This window comes from Elephantulus edwardii, unplaced genomic scaffold, assembly GCF_000299155.1.
Source record: "Elephantulus edwardii isolate Elephantulus edwardi_28Jun2011 unplaced genomic scaffold, EleEdw1.0 scaffold00345, whole genome shotgun sequence".
In the NCBI taxonomy this organism is placed as follows: Eukaryota; Metazoa; Chordata; class Mammalia; order Macroscelidea; family Macroscelididae; genus Elephantulus; species Elephantulus edwardii.
In genome coordinates this window covers 1,211,527-1,230,034 of record NW_006400095.1, presented here as the reverse complement: position 1 = coordinate 1,230,034, position 18,508 = coordinate 1,211,527, and the positions used below count along the sequence as shown (strand labels likewise).

The 18,508-nt window shown below is 39.2% G+C and overlaps 1 protein-coding gene across 2 annotated transcripts in view; it reads right to left on the bottom strand.

The window, feature by feature from the left end:
* CADPS2 (Ca++-dependent secretion activator 2) overlaps positions 1-18,508 on the bottom strand; it is a 637,557-nt gene that overhangs the window by 154,442 nt on the left and 464,607 nt on the right. For both annotated transcript variants that reach the window (XM_006901794.1, XM_006901793.1), the window contains one exon: positions 3,690-3,791. In XM_006901794.1, the coding sequence (XP_006901856.1) occupies positions 3,690-3,791 (102 nt within the window). The remainder of the gene's footprint in view (positions 1-3,689; positions 3,792-18,508) is intronic.

Here is an 18,508-nt window from a genome sequence, read left to right as displayed (position 1 = left end):
CGATGTTTTCTTCAAGTCTTTGTGTTTCACTTGGTCAATATCTATTGATGTGTCTTCACACTCGGGATTTTTTTTTCCTCCTGGAGTGTCTAATTTGCTGTTAATCTTAACTGTTGTTGTTTTGTGCCATCGAGTCACCTGTGACTCACAGCGACCCTATGCACAGCAGCAGCTCTGAAGCCTGCCCTGTCCTGATCCAGTCTCACTGACTCTGACAAACCAACTGGCACAGCCTTCCAAATTTGAGGGCTCAGCCTCAGTTACCATATCTGTTCTACTCTACCTCTACTCTATTGTACACAGGGTTTTCGAAGGCCTGTTACATTTTGCAAGTAGATAGCCAATCTTTCTTCCTAGTCTGTCTTAATTTGGATGCTTGGCTTTGGAACAACATTTGATTACTTTTGACATCAAAACCAGTGTGAGACGAAGTTCTATTTGTGACATTTTATGATTTCCATGTCTGTGCTGTTTGAATCTACTATCTGCTCCAAGGGAGAAACATTTACCATTTCCTCCTGTACAATTTATAGCCTCTGAAAAAAATCCACTGCAGGATCAAGAATGAATTGGGATCAACCTTATATCACATCAACAACAAACAACAGCCAACTTAATACAAAGGTCCATTGGTGGTATCACAGTTAAGCAATGAGCTGTTAACCAAAAGGTCAGTGGTTTGAACCCATCAGTTCATTTTTGGGAGAAATTTCCTGGGGATCTGCTCCCACGAATATGGCAACCCAGGAACAGGGCTGTTCTATTCTGTCCTATATGGTTGAGAGAAGTTGGAACTGACCCGAGGGTTGCTAAAAGCTCCTTTACACCTTTACTCTCACTTCTCAAATACCAGATGGTAAAAAGTAATGATAAATCTTTTCAGAAACTTGTTTACAAAGTCCATCTTTGTTCCTCAGTGAGACTATTTTTGGGTTAAAATCCTTTTCTTTGGTCATGCTGTCCTGAATTTCTTTATTCCAAGTAATTTTTTGCCTGGACATTGACGTTGATAGCTGGGAATTTTGTATTCCTTTAAATATTCTTGAGCTTTGTTCTAGGACACAGGTAAATTACTTGGAAACATTAGATTTATTTTGAGTCTTGGTCTCTATCGGGATGAACTATAGTAGAATTTAGCCGAGATATATAATTTTCGCCCAGTTCCTTCTGAATACTCTACCTGGTATTCATGAATCTTACGTTTTCCACTTTAGTTAGTGGGAACAGACACTATTTCTGAGCCTGTGTTAATCTTTTCAATTTCCCCTGGTAATACAATGATCAGTCCGAAGCTAAACAACAACAACAATCTCCAAGCCCCTCCTATCCAAGTGTTCTTCCAATACCTCCAGCTGTCCTCTCTCTGTCTCTGTCTCTCTCTCTCGTACTTGAAAAGGTGGAGGGTCAGCACAAGAGAAGAACCCCCCATGAGATGGACTGACAGTGACAGTGACTACAGCAATGGGCTCAAGTGTATCAGAGATGGCGAGAACGGTGCAGGATAGGGCAGGATTCAGTTCTGGTGTTCATACTGTTGCTATGACTCGGTAACACCACCACTAGCACTGTCACCTGAGAACTCTGACACCCTCAGCCTCCCTGGCCTCCAGCTCTGCCTCCTCCCGTCAGGGAGTCCTCTGGGTTCCTATCCGGTTGCTCCTCCCTGGGACTTGCGATAAAGATTCTCTCCAAGCAGCAAGCTGAGGCAATTATGGGATTTACATAAATTTTTTCCCATTCCTTCAGGATTACTATTTTTCCATTGCTTTACATGTCATGTTTTGAAGGCATGAAATGTACTATTTGAAAACCACTACTTCACGTATTTTTGCCCCTTCCCCTTTCTCAAAATCACTTCTTCTAACCCTAAATGTACTTTCTGTCTGTCCTTCCCACCTGTCTAATATCACTGAATCATTTTTTTAGATGGAAATTTAGCATCCATATTATGAGAATGTTCCCTATAATGGAGACACGGTCTAGTCTCTGAAAATACCTTCCATTTTTTTTTTTTCTAACAGTCACTGAGTATAATAGCCTCTTCATATTACAGAGAAGGAAACAAGTCAGGGTGAGAGCAGCTATATCACATTCAATTAGATAAATGACAAGCTCTCCCTCCTTGGGGGCAATATTAATTGAATTTCTTTTTTGATAAGTTTACATAAAATGATTGCCAACCACAAACATGCAAGTGTCAGACATTCTATAAAACTTGACTCTGTGACATAGTAACCTTTTAAGAAACCCAAGAATAAGAGAGAGAGAAAAAATTAGGGTGATTTGTTTTTAAGCATTAGATTCTGTTGAACTACATAAAATCAGAGAAAAAGAAATACTATTAATATCGTTTCCCTTTCTCTCTACAACTTTTTCTTTGTACTAATTCCCAACATTAATTGAGCAAGGAACAGTATGGGGTGTGATAGCTTTTGTTTTCCAAGTATTAAGCTGTGCATAGGCTGTCCCACGGTTATGCATGTCAGACTTATGGACAACTGTCATTTGCCCTTAAACATAAGACTTCAAATAATTCATTCCACAGTTGATGATGCAAAATAGAAACAGACTGGAATGATCTGGGTGAATCATTATGGTGACCAGAATGGGAGAAATTACTGGCGGAAGTTCTGGAATGTGAGACTTGGAAGAGGTGCAGGGAATCCGCACGAGTCAACCCCGTGGGGCTGGATTGCTGGCAGGACTGTGGAGAGGGACACACGTCCAAGGCGGTGTGGCTGGTTACCATCTTTCAGGAGGCTTCCGCTATCCTGAAGTTCTGCTCTTCTGTTTTGTGCCTTCAAGTGGGAACCAACTCTCAGTTGAGCCTCCAGTGAGTTTTCAGTGGTTGTCAATCACACAGAAGGAAACTGCCCATCTTTCTTCCTTGGAGCACCTAGTAAATTCGAACTAGCTGCCTCTGGGTTGGCTTCACGACTGTTTACCCACTGTTGCTGTGATGCACTGTCAAGTGGAACCAACCCTAGTTGACCCTCCAGCAGGTTTTCACAGGCAGTAAATCACATGTGGGGTGAGTGCCCGTTTTTCTCTCCCAGGACAGCGGGTGGGTTTGTGCTGAATGGCTTTGGGTGGACAGTCTAGCTCCTTACTATTCAGCCACCAGAACCCTTTTCTAGTCCCTCAGAATTCTCACTCGTTCTGATTTCAAGTTCTGTAAACTTGTCCTCACTTTGAAACCAATGATCCGACCTGTACTTGGAGCAAATTCTTCATCACAATGACCTTCACTTGCTGCATATGCAGCTTTTAAATGACTGGAAATGCGTTAAGCCTATTCTTACACCAAAGAAAGGTTAAGTAAGAATGATATGCACCTGTTCTGATTGGCCTACCAATTCTTTTTTTCTTTTAGCAAAACAAGTGAAAAAGGTTTCTTAAGGTAGTAAGACAGAAGCCTAGCTAGAGAAAGGATCATACAAAACATGGCCTACAAATTCTTAAAGACACAGCTAGGAATGGACCTTGATTGCTTTTATGCCATCACCATGATAAAACTGACAAAAAGAGTCACAGGCAAAAAAAAAAAATCAAATTATCCATTCCTGGAAACATCAGTTATAGTGAGCTGTTGAGGAAAGGCAGAAAGAGAACATCAAACGCTTTCAGGGGGTTGAGGATGGTGTGACGTAGGAAAACCAAATATTCATATTGATCAACAGAATCTATACCTGAAATGGCTCAGTTGATTTTCTAAAAGAGAAGAGAGTCTCTCTTTTATTTCCTCGAACCTCTCTTTTTCTTCCATTGACACTGTTCCAATTCCATCAGGCCTGGGAGGAAGAAAAAAAAAATCAGGAATAGTAGTTCATATTAATGCACCACTTAATTGTACATACTATAAAGTGTATTCGTGCTAATCTTTTAAACGATTTTAATGCCAGGTTCATACAGCCACAATGTCTTATTTTATCAGAGTCAGACCTGTTTCCCCCTGAAAACCTAAATATTCAAGGCAAATAGATATGGGTCTAGAATATAATTTTGCCTATAAAGAAAAAGGTATTGGAGATATTTGCAGTCATTTGCTTCATCTTTTGATCTGGGATGAAAGGAACAGAATTATTCTCTTTCAGACAGCCTTCAAGGTAAAAGATTATAATAAATAATTCCCAGATCTCAGGAAACAATGACTAGTCCTTGAAAGTGGCAGTGAAAAGTGCTTTACGGTGGTACCAAACATTTAACCAATTAAATGAATATCCCTTGAATGGAAAAAATCACAAAAAACCAGACAGAATATGTAAGCGCAAATGTCTTAACCACTTCCTTTCCAGATGAAAGCAAAGCTAATGTAACATGGGAAAAGCAGTTTTAATTGTTATGAATTTTTTTTGGTACAGCTATGAAACAACAGAAAAATAAAGATCTGAGTAAAAATCAACAGAAGCGCAATAATAATTAAATTTCTTTACGGTGTTATTATGTATAATCAATTATCCCTACAGAAGGAACACAAATTTCCTCTGTAAGTTAAAGTAGCCATGTAGTCGGCACACAAGCTTTCTTTTACTAAGATCCTGGCTGTGTACCTCCAAGTCAGAACCAGACCACAGCTGACCCTCCAGCGGGTTTTTACACGGAGTTAATCACACAAGAGGGGATTGCCCATCCTTCTCCTGCTGAGCAGATGGTGGATTTGAACCACATACCATAGGGATTATAGCATAGTTCCTTAACACTAACTAGGTTGCCAGTGCTCTTTGCTAAGATTAGGGCAAAAATAGAAAACTATTTTAGATCTAGATCCAAAATGTTTAGATTTAGATATTTATATCTAATAGAGGGCCTTAGAATTTATTCTGTGTTACTTTTTTTATCTGGCTACACAGCAGTCATCTAAAATTTTGACCATTAAATAAATGAAAAATTTTAATGGTTTATTTTTATTTACGTAGAAAAAAGAACTTAATCTCATAATCATTTTAAAATTCATTTATAGATTTCAAGCACACAATGAGTCTTCTGCATTAAAGGATAATAATGTCTTCTTTTACTAGCTTATTTCCTCTAAAGATTACATTAAAATTCCCAAACACGTATCTAGTCATCATTCCACTTTGCTAATTTTTAAGGTGAAATAGGTGGACATAAGAATTATTAAAAACCAAGGAAAAACAAACTCCTAAAAATAATGCTGTCAATAAAATTATTACTTGATGCATCCAATTAGACACAGAGAACATGTGTACATATACATATGTGTGTGTTTTATATATATTTTTGATGCTTGTTAACTAGTCAATTAGAATCACAGCAATTAATTTTAAAGTTATACTTGAATCAAAGTGACATTGAGGCCTCTTATTCCTACAAAAGCATCATTAAATCTCGGAATTTTTTTCCTCCAATGTATAATAAATGATTTGTTATTTCAAAAACATGTATACTACTGGATTTCATGCTTTGAAAACATTTCTTATAATTATACTACCTGTCTAAATCTGGAAACATCAATTACTTGATTTTATGTTGAGACTAATTCATCGGTCACTTCTTTTCCATTAGAAGCTTTCTGGAGGTTAACAACAGAAAAATAAATTGCAAAGTATTGTTCTTTCTTATTTATTTTTAAAGGAAGAAGAAAGGTAAAATAAGGCTGTTACTTCACCTGAGTTGTAAGGGCAGGCAATGCCAGTGATCACAAAATGTTCAACTGAGGCATAAATCATCAATTTGGAAATTCAGACAAAAACTGTAAATGATCACTCGGACAAGCAACAGAAGTTTACAGGAGAAAGTTTTTGATGGTCATGTTACTAAACACATCTATGCAAACTTAATGGGGAAAAGAGCAAAGAACTTCTTTTTTTTTTAAATTGTCCTGACAACTGGTATAATTCTTGCTTCGTTCTCTGACAGATACCATATGTTTATATGGGGTTGAATTTTGCGATTTGATTACAATATCAAATGAGATCAGGAGATGCAGTGACAGACAAAGTAATTCCATCACGTGGAGCCTCATGGGCCACAATATATACCTGAAATAATGCAGCCAGAGATTCAGGCGAGCACTTAGGAGCAGGAAATGCCATGTGCCAACCTTCACCAAGGAAGACCGTCACATACAGTGAAGGGCTGTCCTTTAGTGCGGTACTGAGACAGTTTCAAGAATGAGATGGCTAAAACAGCTGGCATTTTAAACTTCTACTCTCTATCTTTTGGAAGCAGGAGTGGCATCCACTTCCTAAACAACAGGCTTCTAGAAACTCTACGAATTTTGATAAATGATAATAGTTATAGAAAGGTTTCAGGTCTTTTTTCATAGGGTCGCTATGAGTTGTGCTCGACTTGACGGCAATCAACAGCAGCAACAACAACAACAACAACAACAATAATCTCTCTCTCTCCAGTTAAAACCAAACCCATTTTTGCCATTGGCTGTGATTACAGGGACCATCCACTGGGTTCCCAAAGCTGTTAATCTTTACAGGAGACTCCCCATCTTTCTCCTGTGGAGACCTTGGACTTGAACTGTTGACATTTTTTTTACCATCTCAACCTGTTATGTACTATGTCATCCAATAATCCTCTCATTTGGCAGAGAGGAGCAGAGACGTAGAGAGGTTAGCCACATGTTCAAGGTTACATAGCTGGACAAGTGCTGGCCTCTAGACTTGAAATGAGCCCCTTGTTCTGCAAAATCTGTTCTTATTGTCCATGTCTTACTGTCTTTTTCTTACATTTGCACTGGGAATAATAAAGAATAATGAACAAAACCTGAGTAAAACAAATGAATGTTATGCCTGAAAAGAATAGTGGATGGGAGGACCATGCCAAATATACTTATTTACACTCTGTATTTTCTGTACTCCTTGTAATAAGACAAAGAGATTACAAATCAAGGAATCTTAAAAGTATATAAGCACTTAATACTGCATTTCCAACTCAATTAAATAAAATCTTAAATTCCTAAAGTTTGCTTTCATCTATTTTAAATTTGTATTAACAGAAACATTTGTATCAATTAAGCCAGTTCCATTTTATAAATACTTACTTAGTAGACTTGGGGGAAGTAGCTGGCTACAAAATAATAATTGAAAAGCACAGCTTAAAAAAAAGGCTCAGTTTATAGATTAATTTCTGGTAGCTCTACCTTCAAAGCATATCTGGAAGCAGACTGTGCCCTGCCACTTCCACTGCTGTCTTTTGATCACACCATCCCCAGTTCTCTCCTGAGAGCAGCTGTCATTTCCTGTCTCTTTCCCCTAGCCCTTTCCTTGCTGAAGCATTGAGAGCATACTGATGTGAGCCTTCTCCAGCACTTCTTGGCTCTATACCCTGCAATGGTATCACTCTACGGAGAGACGCGTCACTGCAGTGGTGTAGGTATACAAAACCACAAAGAACGCTTCGTCCCATGGTCAGTCTGATTTCCTCTTTGCTGCCTCTTGCCTTGTCCCTCTACTGCTGTCTCACGAATCATGTTTGTTCTTACACAGAAAAGGCAAGCATGCATCTGTCTCAAGAGGTTTTGCTCCACTGCCTGGGAGTTCTTCCCCTACATACACACGTGGCTGGCTCTTTGGCTCCCCAGGTTCTGAGAGGCTATCCAAACACCCTGTTACACAATACTGTATATATGGTCTGAGCTGACATGTGATATATTTAGTTACATGTTGAGTGTCGACCTCCTGCATGCTAAATTACTACTGCCTAGCTCCGATGGGAAAGTCTGCTGTCAGGGACCTCTCCAAAGTACTAAAGAGCAATGGTGTCTCTCTGGTGACTAAGGTGCATCTGATACAGGCCATGATCTTTGCAATCATTTGTTATGCATCAGAGAGACAATGAGTCAGGAGAATAGAAGGAGAGTTGATGGCTTTGAGCTGTGTTGCTGGAGAAGAGTATTGAGGGTACCATGGACTGCCAAGAAAACAAACAGGTTCATCCTGCAGAGGGTTAAACCAGGCTGCTCCTTGGAGGCAAGGATTCTGAGGCTCCGTCTGACATACTTTGGACATGCTGTAAGGAGGAACCGGCCCTTGGAGAGGGTCATCATGCTTGGGAGGGTGGAGGGACAGCGCTGGAGGGGAAGGCCCTCTATGAGGTGGATTGATTCAGTGACTGGTATAATTGGGATGGGAGTGTCAGAGAGTGCGATTGGCACAGGACAGAGCAGAGTTTAGGGCTGTTGTACATAGGGTTGCTGTGAGTCACAAGTGACTCGACGGCACATAACAAGAACAACAGCAGCTCCGTGGATGGAGGAAAAAGATGGACAATCCCCTCCTGTGATATTTACAGCCTCCAAACCCCACTGGAATGCCAAAAGTTACGGGTTTTAGAGAGGGCACATCTGACCTCACAGCCCCAGCCTTCTGCTGTTGCTGCTGTCAATGGGGATTCTTTCCCCTTGTGAAGTTAGTGGAGGTCAGAGAGAGCTGCTCGCTCAGTGCTTAACACCATTCTCACACCATGTCACTGGGAACAAAGATTTGCAACCTGAAATGTAGGATGGTTTTCTCTGAATATGGCTAAAGGGAGTAAATAAAAACACTGTTGTTGCTATGTGCTGTTGAGTCATTTGCGACTCATAGCGACCCTATGTACAAGAGCCCTAAACCCTTCTCTAGCCTGTGCCAACTGCGCCTTCTCTGGCACACTTACTCCCACCAGCTCAATCACAGAACACAGGAATCCTAAATTTGGAAAAAAGCCAAAGGAGTCACTAGATATAAGTATACAGAGTCACTAGAGCAAAAAGAATTGACTGACACAGAAGAATTTTAAGAAAAAAACATATGATCAAGAGCCTGTGGTGATCATTGGAAGAACATGGAAACAGCCCAAATGTCCAACCACAACCAAATGGATTGAGAAACTGTGGTACATTCACACAATGAAATACTATACAGCACTCAGCGGCAATGATTTTGAAAACTACTACGTAACTTGGGAGAGGCTGGAGAACATTATGCGGAGTGAATTAAGAATAAGACTATTATTTTTTTAAAAAATAGAAGGATAACTAGTAAAATATACACAGGAAGTCAAGAGCGGGAGTAGAGAGTGGAGGGGTGAGGATAGGCAGGGGTAAAATCACAGGGCTGCAGAGTCCGGTGGGTGGAGGAATGGGGGGAAGCAAAAGGGAAGGATCAGGATGCAAAGACGGGGTAATGATGGGCAAGGCCCAATGGTGATTGATTTTGTAAAACCTAATGCGTGAAAACGAATGTATGTGCAATGATGAGTGAGTGGAAATGCAAAATCTCTGTAGATTTTCATTACAATTAATAATAATAATAAAAAAAGTGTATGTAACACAATGTGAATGAAGAATAATGTGAAACACAAAGTATATAAACTATAAAACCAAACCAATTACAAAAATAATCTAAAATAGAGTGTATATGAACGATTTTATGAAACACAATGTAAATGAAGGATTATACAAAGCACGATGTATGTGAATAAAGCATAATGTAAAGGAATTATTGTATGAAAACCAATAAAAAGATTTTAAACAAAACAAACCCCACTAGAGGGTCAGCTCTGAGTTAGTTCTTGAGGACACATAACAGCACAGTGGCCAGCAAATACTTTTGTTGCCCAACACACAAAATACTGAAAATAATAAATGAAAGGTAGAGAGGACAGAGAATACCTAGACGATATAGAGAAAACATAATTTACAAATAAGATCATGAGAATTCATGATTTAGTGTTACCATATGCCATTATTAAAAAGAAATAGATAATTTGAGATCTTATAACCATATAAGAAAAATGGTAATTTTTTGAAAAGCAAAAAGAAGGAGAAATATAGTTAAATATTCTCTCTCTTAAACACACACACACACACACACACACACACACACACTCTCTCTCTCTCTCTCAGTAGAAAATGTTAATGTTTAGCATTTTATTTACTAGCAAGAGAATTTATTCCAAAGACCAAGAATAAAATTTTTCCCTTGAGTTAATATAAATACGAATACTGTAACTCTGGCAATGATAAAAAGATAGTATTTAATGTGGTTTTAAAAAATTCTAACATAAAAGACCAATATTCTGATCTGAATTTTAACTGGAGTTTAGACTCTAGGATTGATAATATTAAAATGGCTTTAATGAGAAGAAATTAGTATTATTATATTTGATACTTCTGTATTTTTTTCCTCTGGGGTCCATGTTTTGCTGAAAGAAACAATACCCTGTAAAATGCTTAAGATATGCACGTACTATAAAACATGGATTAACAATAGAAATAATTCTTTCAAACACAGATACAAGCAAATAAGCCATGTCAAACATCTTTTCTGCTTCAGTTGATAGGATCACGTGATGCACCTCCTTCTGTTATCATATAACCTACAACTGAACACCAAGTATAGTTGTTAGGTGCCGCTGAGTTGACTGTAACTCATTACGACCCTATGACCAAGGCTGTGAACCTTGCACTGTCTTGTGTCAGCCTCACCACCTCTGACACATCTAACCCCACTGCTACAGTGACTATCCTAACCCATCTCATGACGAGGCTTCTTCTCCTGCACTGACCTTCTACCTTTCTAAGAATAATGTCCTTCTCCAATGACTGATCCCTCCTGGGAACCTTCCCAATGTAGGTGCGATAGAACTTCAAAATCTTTCTTTTTAAGGAGCACGCTGGTTTCACCCTTTCCAGGCCAGACCTGTTTGTTCTCTTGGAAGTCCATGGTATGCTTCAGTACTCTCTTCCAGCACAACAAGTCAAAGGCATTGATACTTCTTCTGTGATCTTTGATTACTGTCCATCTCTCAGTAGTATACTATTCAATTGAGAAGACCATGACCTGGACTAGGTGCACCTTAGTCTCTAGATTGACAACATTGCTCTTTAGCATTCTAGAGAGGTGCCTAGCAGCAGATTTCCCCCCAATATATTAGTCTTTTGATTTCATGATTGCTAGTTCCAAGAGTTTTGATTGTGGGTCCAAGCAAGATGAAATTATTAACCACCTCTAACTTTTCTCCATCTATCATGATACTGTCAATTGGCCCAGCGGTAAGGATCTTTGATTTCGTGATGTTGAGACACAATCTATATTGAAGGCTATAGTCCTTTACCTTCTGAAGCAAAGTAAGGCCTCCTCAGTTTTGGTAAGCAAGGTTATGTCATCTGCATAGTGCAGGTTGTTAAATCTTTCTCCAGTCGTGATGCTATATTCTTCTTCATAAAGTCCAGCCTTCCAAATGTTCTGTTCTGCATATAGATTGAAATGGGATGAAGAAAGGATACATCTGGGACACATTCCTTTTCTGCTTTTTAAGTTTTTCCTTGCTCTGTTTGGACAATAGTTCCTGTTCTAAAGTTTTCCATGAGCATAATCAAGTGTTTTGGAGTGCTCATTCTTTTCAATGTCAGCCACAATTTGTTGTGATCAATACAGTCAAATGCCTTTGCCAATAAAATATCAATGTACATCCTTCTGGTACTCTCTGCTTTTACCCAAGATCCATCTGACACTGGCAATGATATCCCTAGGATATCCCTAGGCCATGGCCTCTTCAAAACCCAGCTTGTATTTCTGGCAAGTCTCTGTTCATGTATTGGTCTAGTTGTTTCTAGAGAATCTTCAGCAAGATTTGCTTACATGTGATATTAGTGATCTTGTTCAATAATTTGTATTCTCTGTTAAATCACCTCTTTTGGGAATGGGAGGAAAAAAGATCTCCTTCTGTCGGTTGGCCATACTGCTGTCCTCCATATTTCTTGGTACAACCTGATGAGCACATCCAGGGCTGCATCTGTTTACTGAAATATTTCAATTGGTATTTCATCATTTTCTGAGGCCTTATATTTGCAAACAGCCACTTATAATTGGAATGTGGAACATATGAAGTATGAGTGCCGGAAAGCTAGTTATTGTCATCAAAGGAAAGGTTGTTATGGTTATGTGTCATCTAGTTGCCTGTGACTCGTAGCAACCCTGTGTACAACTCTGAAGCCTCCCCTGCCCTGAGCCAGTCTCACTGACTCTGACAGACCTACCCACATTGCCCAAGCTACTTTATTAACCCACTTCGTCCAGAGTCTTCCTCTCCTGTGCTGTCCCTCCACACTTCTGACCATGACATCCTTCTCCAAGGATCGGTCTCTCCTGGCCACATGCCCAAAATTATGTGAAATGGAGCTTCAAAATTCTAGCCTCCAAGGAAAAACTTGGCGCAGTCAAGTATGTTCAAGACCCTTCTCCAGCACCGTAACACAAAGACATCAATTCTTCTGTCATCCTTAGTCACTGTCCAGCTTTCTGATGCATAGCAAGTAACTGCAAAGACTATGGCTTGGATCAGGCACACCTTAGTCTCTAGACGCAAATCGTTGCTTCTCAGTGCTTTGGGGAGGTCCCTGACAGCAGATTTTCCCAGTGAAATTAATCTTCTAATTTCCTGACTACTGGTGCCAAGAGTGTTGATTGTGCAGCCAAGCAATCTGTAACTGTAACAATCTCAGTCTCTTCTCCATCTATCATAGAGCTGCCAATTGGCCCAGTGGTGATAATCTCTGTCTTTATGCTGAGCTTAAAAATCCGTATTGAAAACTACAGTCCTTATAGAATCCATAAATTCTGACATACTAGGATCTAGTAAGCTGATATGTACTGTTATAGGCTTTGAATCATGCAATCATGATCTACTATGTCAAGAATTAAACAGTGAGGAAAAAAGGAGTTGTAGTCATAGTAAAAGAGACAATTTCTAGATCCATTTTGAGGTACAATGTTATGAGTGAAGGAGACTATGCATACACTTACAAAGAAGATCTGTTAATACTACAATCATTCAAATCTATGCATCAACAACTAAAGCCAAGGAGGAGGAAACAGATTTCTATCAACTCTTGCAGTCTGAAATTAATTGAACATGCAGCCAAAATTTATTAATATTTGGTGAAAGTGAAAGTTGGGAACAACAAAGGAAGGGCCAATAATTGGAAAATACAGGCTGACAGACAGAAATGAGGCTGGAGATAGGATTTTGTACCTTTAAGGATTTATTCAACGAAAATATATTTTATAAAAAACACAAATGGTGACTATACACAAGAACCAGAATGATTATACCAGGGGGAAGAATCACGGGAGAAGCTCAACATCAGCTGTGAAATCTAGGCCAGGTGTTGGCTGTGAAACAGATTATCAGCTACTCAAGTGCAAGGTCAAATTAAAGTGAAAGAAAATGAAATCCACAAGAATTAAAATATGGTCTTGAGTCTATGCCATCTGAATTAAAAAACCATCGGAAAAACAAGTGTGAGGACTTGAACACTAATGAATGAAGACCAGAGGAGCTGTCACAGGATGATATCAAGAAAATCATCCATTACAAAGAGAGAGGAAGAAGACAAGACCAATGTGAATGTCAGAAGAGACTTGGAATATTGTACTAGAACACTGAGATACCAAAACAGAGGGAAGATATCAAGAAGTTCAAGACTTGAACAGAAGATTTCAAAGGGCAGCTCATGAAGACAAAGCAAAGCATCATAAACAAATGTGCAAAGACCTGGAATCAGAAAATCAAAAGGTAAGAACTTGCTCGACATTTCTCAAGCTTAAAGAACGGAGGGCAAATTCAAGCTTTGAGGTGCAATAATGAAAGGTACTATGGGGAAAATATTGAATGATACAGGAAGCACCAAAAAAAAAAAGTTAGGAATACACAGTCACTGTACCTAAAAGAATTGGCAGACACAAAACCATTTCAGAAAGTAGCATATGGACAAGAACCAATGGTAATAAAGGAGGAAGTTCAAGCTGCTCTGAATAAAGTCACAAAAAAGGCCCCAAGTATTGACCTCTCCAGAGTACTGAGAAACAACAACGTCAGTCTAGAGACTAAGGTGCGCCTGATCCAGGCCATGGTTTTTGCAGTTACTAGCTATGCATCAGAGAGCTGGACAATGACAAAGGATAACAGAATAAGAATTGATGTCTTTGTGTTGTGGTGCTGGAGAAGAGTCTTGAACATATCATGGACTGCCAAGAATATAAATAGGACTGTCTTGGAGTGGGTGAAACCAAGTTTCTCCTTAGAGGCTAACTAGGATTTTGAAGTTCCATCTCACATACTTTTGGGCATGTGGCCAGGAGGGATCGATTCTTGGAGAAGGATGTCATGCTTGGAAGGGTGGACAGCACAGGAGAGGAAGATCCTGAATGAGATAGATTGACACAGTAACTAAGGCAATGGTAGTAGGTGTGTTTGGAGTCAGTGAGATTGGCTCAGGACAGGGCAGTCGTCAGATCTGTTATACACAGGGTTGCAGGCAACGCAATGGCACATAACAACAAACAACATAGTAATGTATATTAATTAGTCTACAAAGAATCTTAACATAACCAGAATCATATAATAGAACCTTCTAACACCTGTGTTACCCATATGAAACCACAGACCCATGCACATACACTTTGATGGACAAGTCTGTAATTTAAAGAGGGTTTATGAGGCTTATTAATCTGGTATTTTTAATGTATTAGAGGACTTTGTAATTTGTGTTATTCACAATTTTGGCAGATTAAATGATTTTAAAACAGTAAACAAAAGCTTTTATGCATATTAGAGATCTTCTTGTGATTACCCATCCTCCTGGCAACACGTACATCATAAGCTTAAATTGTGAAAGATGGTTTTTGCCAGTAACTCAAGAACAAGGTTTAAACAGTACTGCTAATGCATTTCTCATGAACTCCAATGGCTCTGGGGGTATATCATGCAAGAAATGAGTTTGTTTGTTTTTTTTTCTTCTTCAAAATGGACCCACGCCAACATTTTGATTTTATTATTTTATTTTTCTTTTTTGTGTGTACCGTCAAATCAGATCTGACTGATACAGGAGGAGATTGTCCCTCCTCCTCCAGCAGAGCATCTGGTGGATTTGAACCGTGTACCTCTGAGATTATAGTGCAGCTTCTTGCCACTAGGCCACCAGAGCTCGCCAAGAAACGAGTTTCTAGAAAGATAAAGGACCTTATAGATCATGAAAACACAAAACTCAAGAAAAAAAATATACACAGAAGTATGCCGTAGAGTTGGGCATCTGAGTAGAAGAGGACACACTGTTCACTGCTTGTCTCAATCTCAACCTCTGGACTTCGTCACCTGGCAGATCCCTTTCTCTTGTTTGAGCAGTTCACATTTCACGGTTCATATTTCTTTATTCCCAGCATAATGCAAAATCCAAAAGCCCACAACAATCAATAAAAGCAATACTTTTTGGCCTCTATAATATCTATTTTAGCTGGGAATTTCTGGGCTGTCAACATTTCCAAAATACGGTTTGAAGAAAAATGTAGCATGATCCAAGAGAAAAGATTAAGCAGCTTTTTGGTGCTTTTGGTTTTGCCCCCCCCCCCAAGTTATGTGACCTTTTGAGATGTCTGAAGAGGAGTTATGGCATATTAAGGGGTATCAGAAGCTCAATAATAAACTTGTTTGGCTTTACTCATTAGCATTTCCCAAATTTCCTTAGTCAAAGGACTTCTGCACACATCATCAGTCAGGGCTGAAGAGCATTTCTTGTAAAGAGTTAAAAAGGCAGTGCTACCTACATGGATCTAGAAAAACCACTGTCTAAAATATTACAAATGATAGATGTTGGGCATTTTATTCTGTGATTCAGTGACAACTGTAAGACTGTCCATGGTTATTCCCCCTCCCCATTTCTCTCCTCTACTGCATCCAGGACCTGTTGCTGCTGTTGTATGATGTCAACTCTGAGCTGACTCACAGCTGGCCAACATGTTTAGGAGGCAGTCAACAGCACAGGTGGTGACTGCCCTCTTTCTCCCATGGAGAAGCTGGTGGATTCCAACTCCGTGCCTTTAGCTTGGCCGCACAGTTACTTACCACTAGGTCAGATTACTGCCTTAGGCACTCAGTAAGAAATGCTTTATAATCACTACTAAAGGCATTATAACCATTATAGAGTACATTTCCTGGGATAGAGTTCTCAGGATGTTAGGAGATTGGATGCATACAAAATCGTATAGAAAAACCCAGTTAGGCTGATGAAATAGGTTTACTTGCTTATTAAAATATAAAAGAAAATGGGAAAAAAAAGTGAACTCTTTTATCTTTCTCCCCCAGTTCATATCAGCTAAGCTTGTTGGACTTGGTAATTTTGTGGTTTACTGTGTGAGTGGTTTTATGAGGAAGGGGCCAGCAAATGACAAAGTTCACGGTACTTGAAAGCTTCTCGTGGGCTTCGTTTCACCTGCCCTTTTGTATGAGGAATGCATGACTTCTCTGCTTCCTCTCGAGAGAGTGAGAAGGGGAGAGGCACCTGGAGGGTGGCATTTCGGAATTGTCACTTCTGCCTGCAGCACAGCCGGTCTGAGTCACTTTGCACCTCATGCAGTTCCCACCAATATCCATTTGTGAACAGGATAGAAAGGAGAGGAGTCACAGCACAAGAATAAGAAATGACGGAAGATGAAGGGGAAGGAAACACGAATCTCTTCTTATTTTTATTTTCTAACCTATAATAACTCGCTCCTATTGCTGCAATCAGACTGATAGGTCATTTGGACGGCCATACACTGCATAAACTAAACGGTACCTTTTTCTTTCCTCTGTAATTTTAAGTGCCAGATGAGAAATGAATCTCGTGCTTCTCTTTTCATTGAGATGGAGGAAGCAGATGTTCCATGAGAAAAAAAAAAATGATGGTGAAATTTAAAATGGACTTCTTTTTTCCAAACACACCTTTTTCTTGGTGCTTACCTTATTTAAACCTCTCATTACTTCTATTTACTCTGGAGTTTTCGAAGACGACAAGGCAATGATCTGGCTCTAAACATCCAGGCTGTTGGTGCCTCAGGTTGCTGGGAGGTGTTGATGAAGAGGTCAAGGATTGGAGGTGTTTGATAATTAGTCCCTCTAAACTAAAACTACTGCTGCACCCAATTCACCAAAAGAAGCTTCACAGCAAAGTAAACGAGATTGTTATGGGGGACCATGTGGTAGAAGTATCACCATGTGCCTCATGAATAATAACCAAATTGTTTAAAAAGTAACACATTATTAAATGAATTTATATATACATTGTCATCTAGGATGAAGAATTCTGAAAAACATGAAGACAGGGAAAAAAATTGCTATAAGAAAAAAATATTGCTATAAGTATTCCTTCCAGAAATAATTGGTCAAACCAGCTTGTAAATATCATTCCAGGCTTCTTTATCTTCGTAGGCACAATGGACATTCTGATTAAAAATTTGCTTCCAAAAAATACCTAGATTATAGTCTCTGTAATATTTCAGTCCTTTGCAAACCAAGTAAATGTGTAAAATGTTCCTAGTATTTTAAAGAAAAAAATCTGCTTCAGTTATTTACTAATAAATCATAACTACTTTCTCACATCACTTAAATGCTTTCCAGCGGATTACACATTGGGCTGCTTATTTAAAGTGTAAAGCGTGAACCACTCTGAAGGAGAATGATGAGACAGCCTGCTTCTGTAAAGGCACTAGAGACCCAATGGGGCAGCTCAGAAAGCCAATACCAGGAAGCTTGGTGTGATCGTGTTCCCTTTTATATACATAACTGATCCAGGGCTCCAGCAATAGAAACCTAGACATGCTTCCTTAGACAAGCAGTGCTGAGATAAGTGATCTTGTATTTTATGTATTTAACCTATCTCTGATTAGCTCTGTAAGATAAAGTCCTAACAGTAACATTGTTTACATAAAAAGTATGAGACTTTCAAGCACTACATTGCAAAACTGGCTTTGTAGGAACCCCTTACCAACTCACACTTGGATCCACAGTGCATGAAATTATGAATTTCCCTGCAACCTCATCAGTTGCAATAATTCTCAGCTTTACACAAAGAAATGGTACCTCATTATTTTTGTATGTTTTTATGGCGTGAAGTGACAAAATTCTGTTCATAAGTTGGGGTGTCCTATGCACATGGAAATGATGGCACTTGATGCAATAAGAATATTTAATTGTGAACTCTAAAAAATAGCACAATATATAACCCACAAAATCTGTAAACAGACGATCTATGATTATCCACTTACTTATTCAACCCATACTTATCAAAGTGTGACCAGGTTGCGAGGATACAATGTTGGAAAACCATGAATGGCCCTTACCTGAGTAGAGCTTAGAGGTGGGAAAGACATTAAAGGGAAAAAAAATTACACAATAAAGGTGAATGAAGGATAGTGTGAAACAATTTATATGAGATTTATAAGCAAACCAATATAAAATAAAAATTTCAAAACAATAAAGGTACAATTCTTGTTGATGACTTCTAAGCAGGCAGAAGAACAAGGATCTGACCTAGTTGGAGGCATCAGGGAAGGAGTCATTTGGACTGAGACGTGATGGATGAGCAGGAGGTAAGGAGCTCAAACCTGAATCAAGAAGAGTGGACAGAGAGTCTGTTTTTGTTGTTCTTATGTGCCGTCGAGTCGTTTCCGACTCATAGCGACCCTATGCACAACAGCCCTAAACCCTGCTCTACCCTGCGCCAACCGCACTG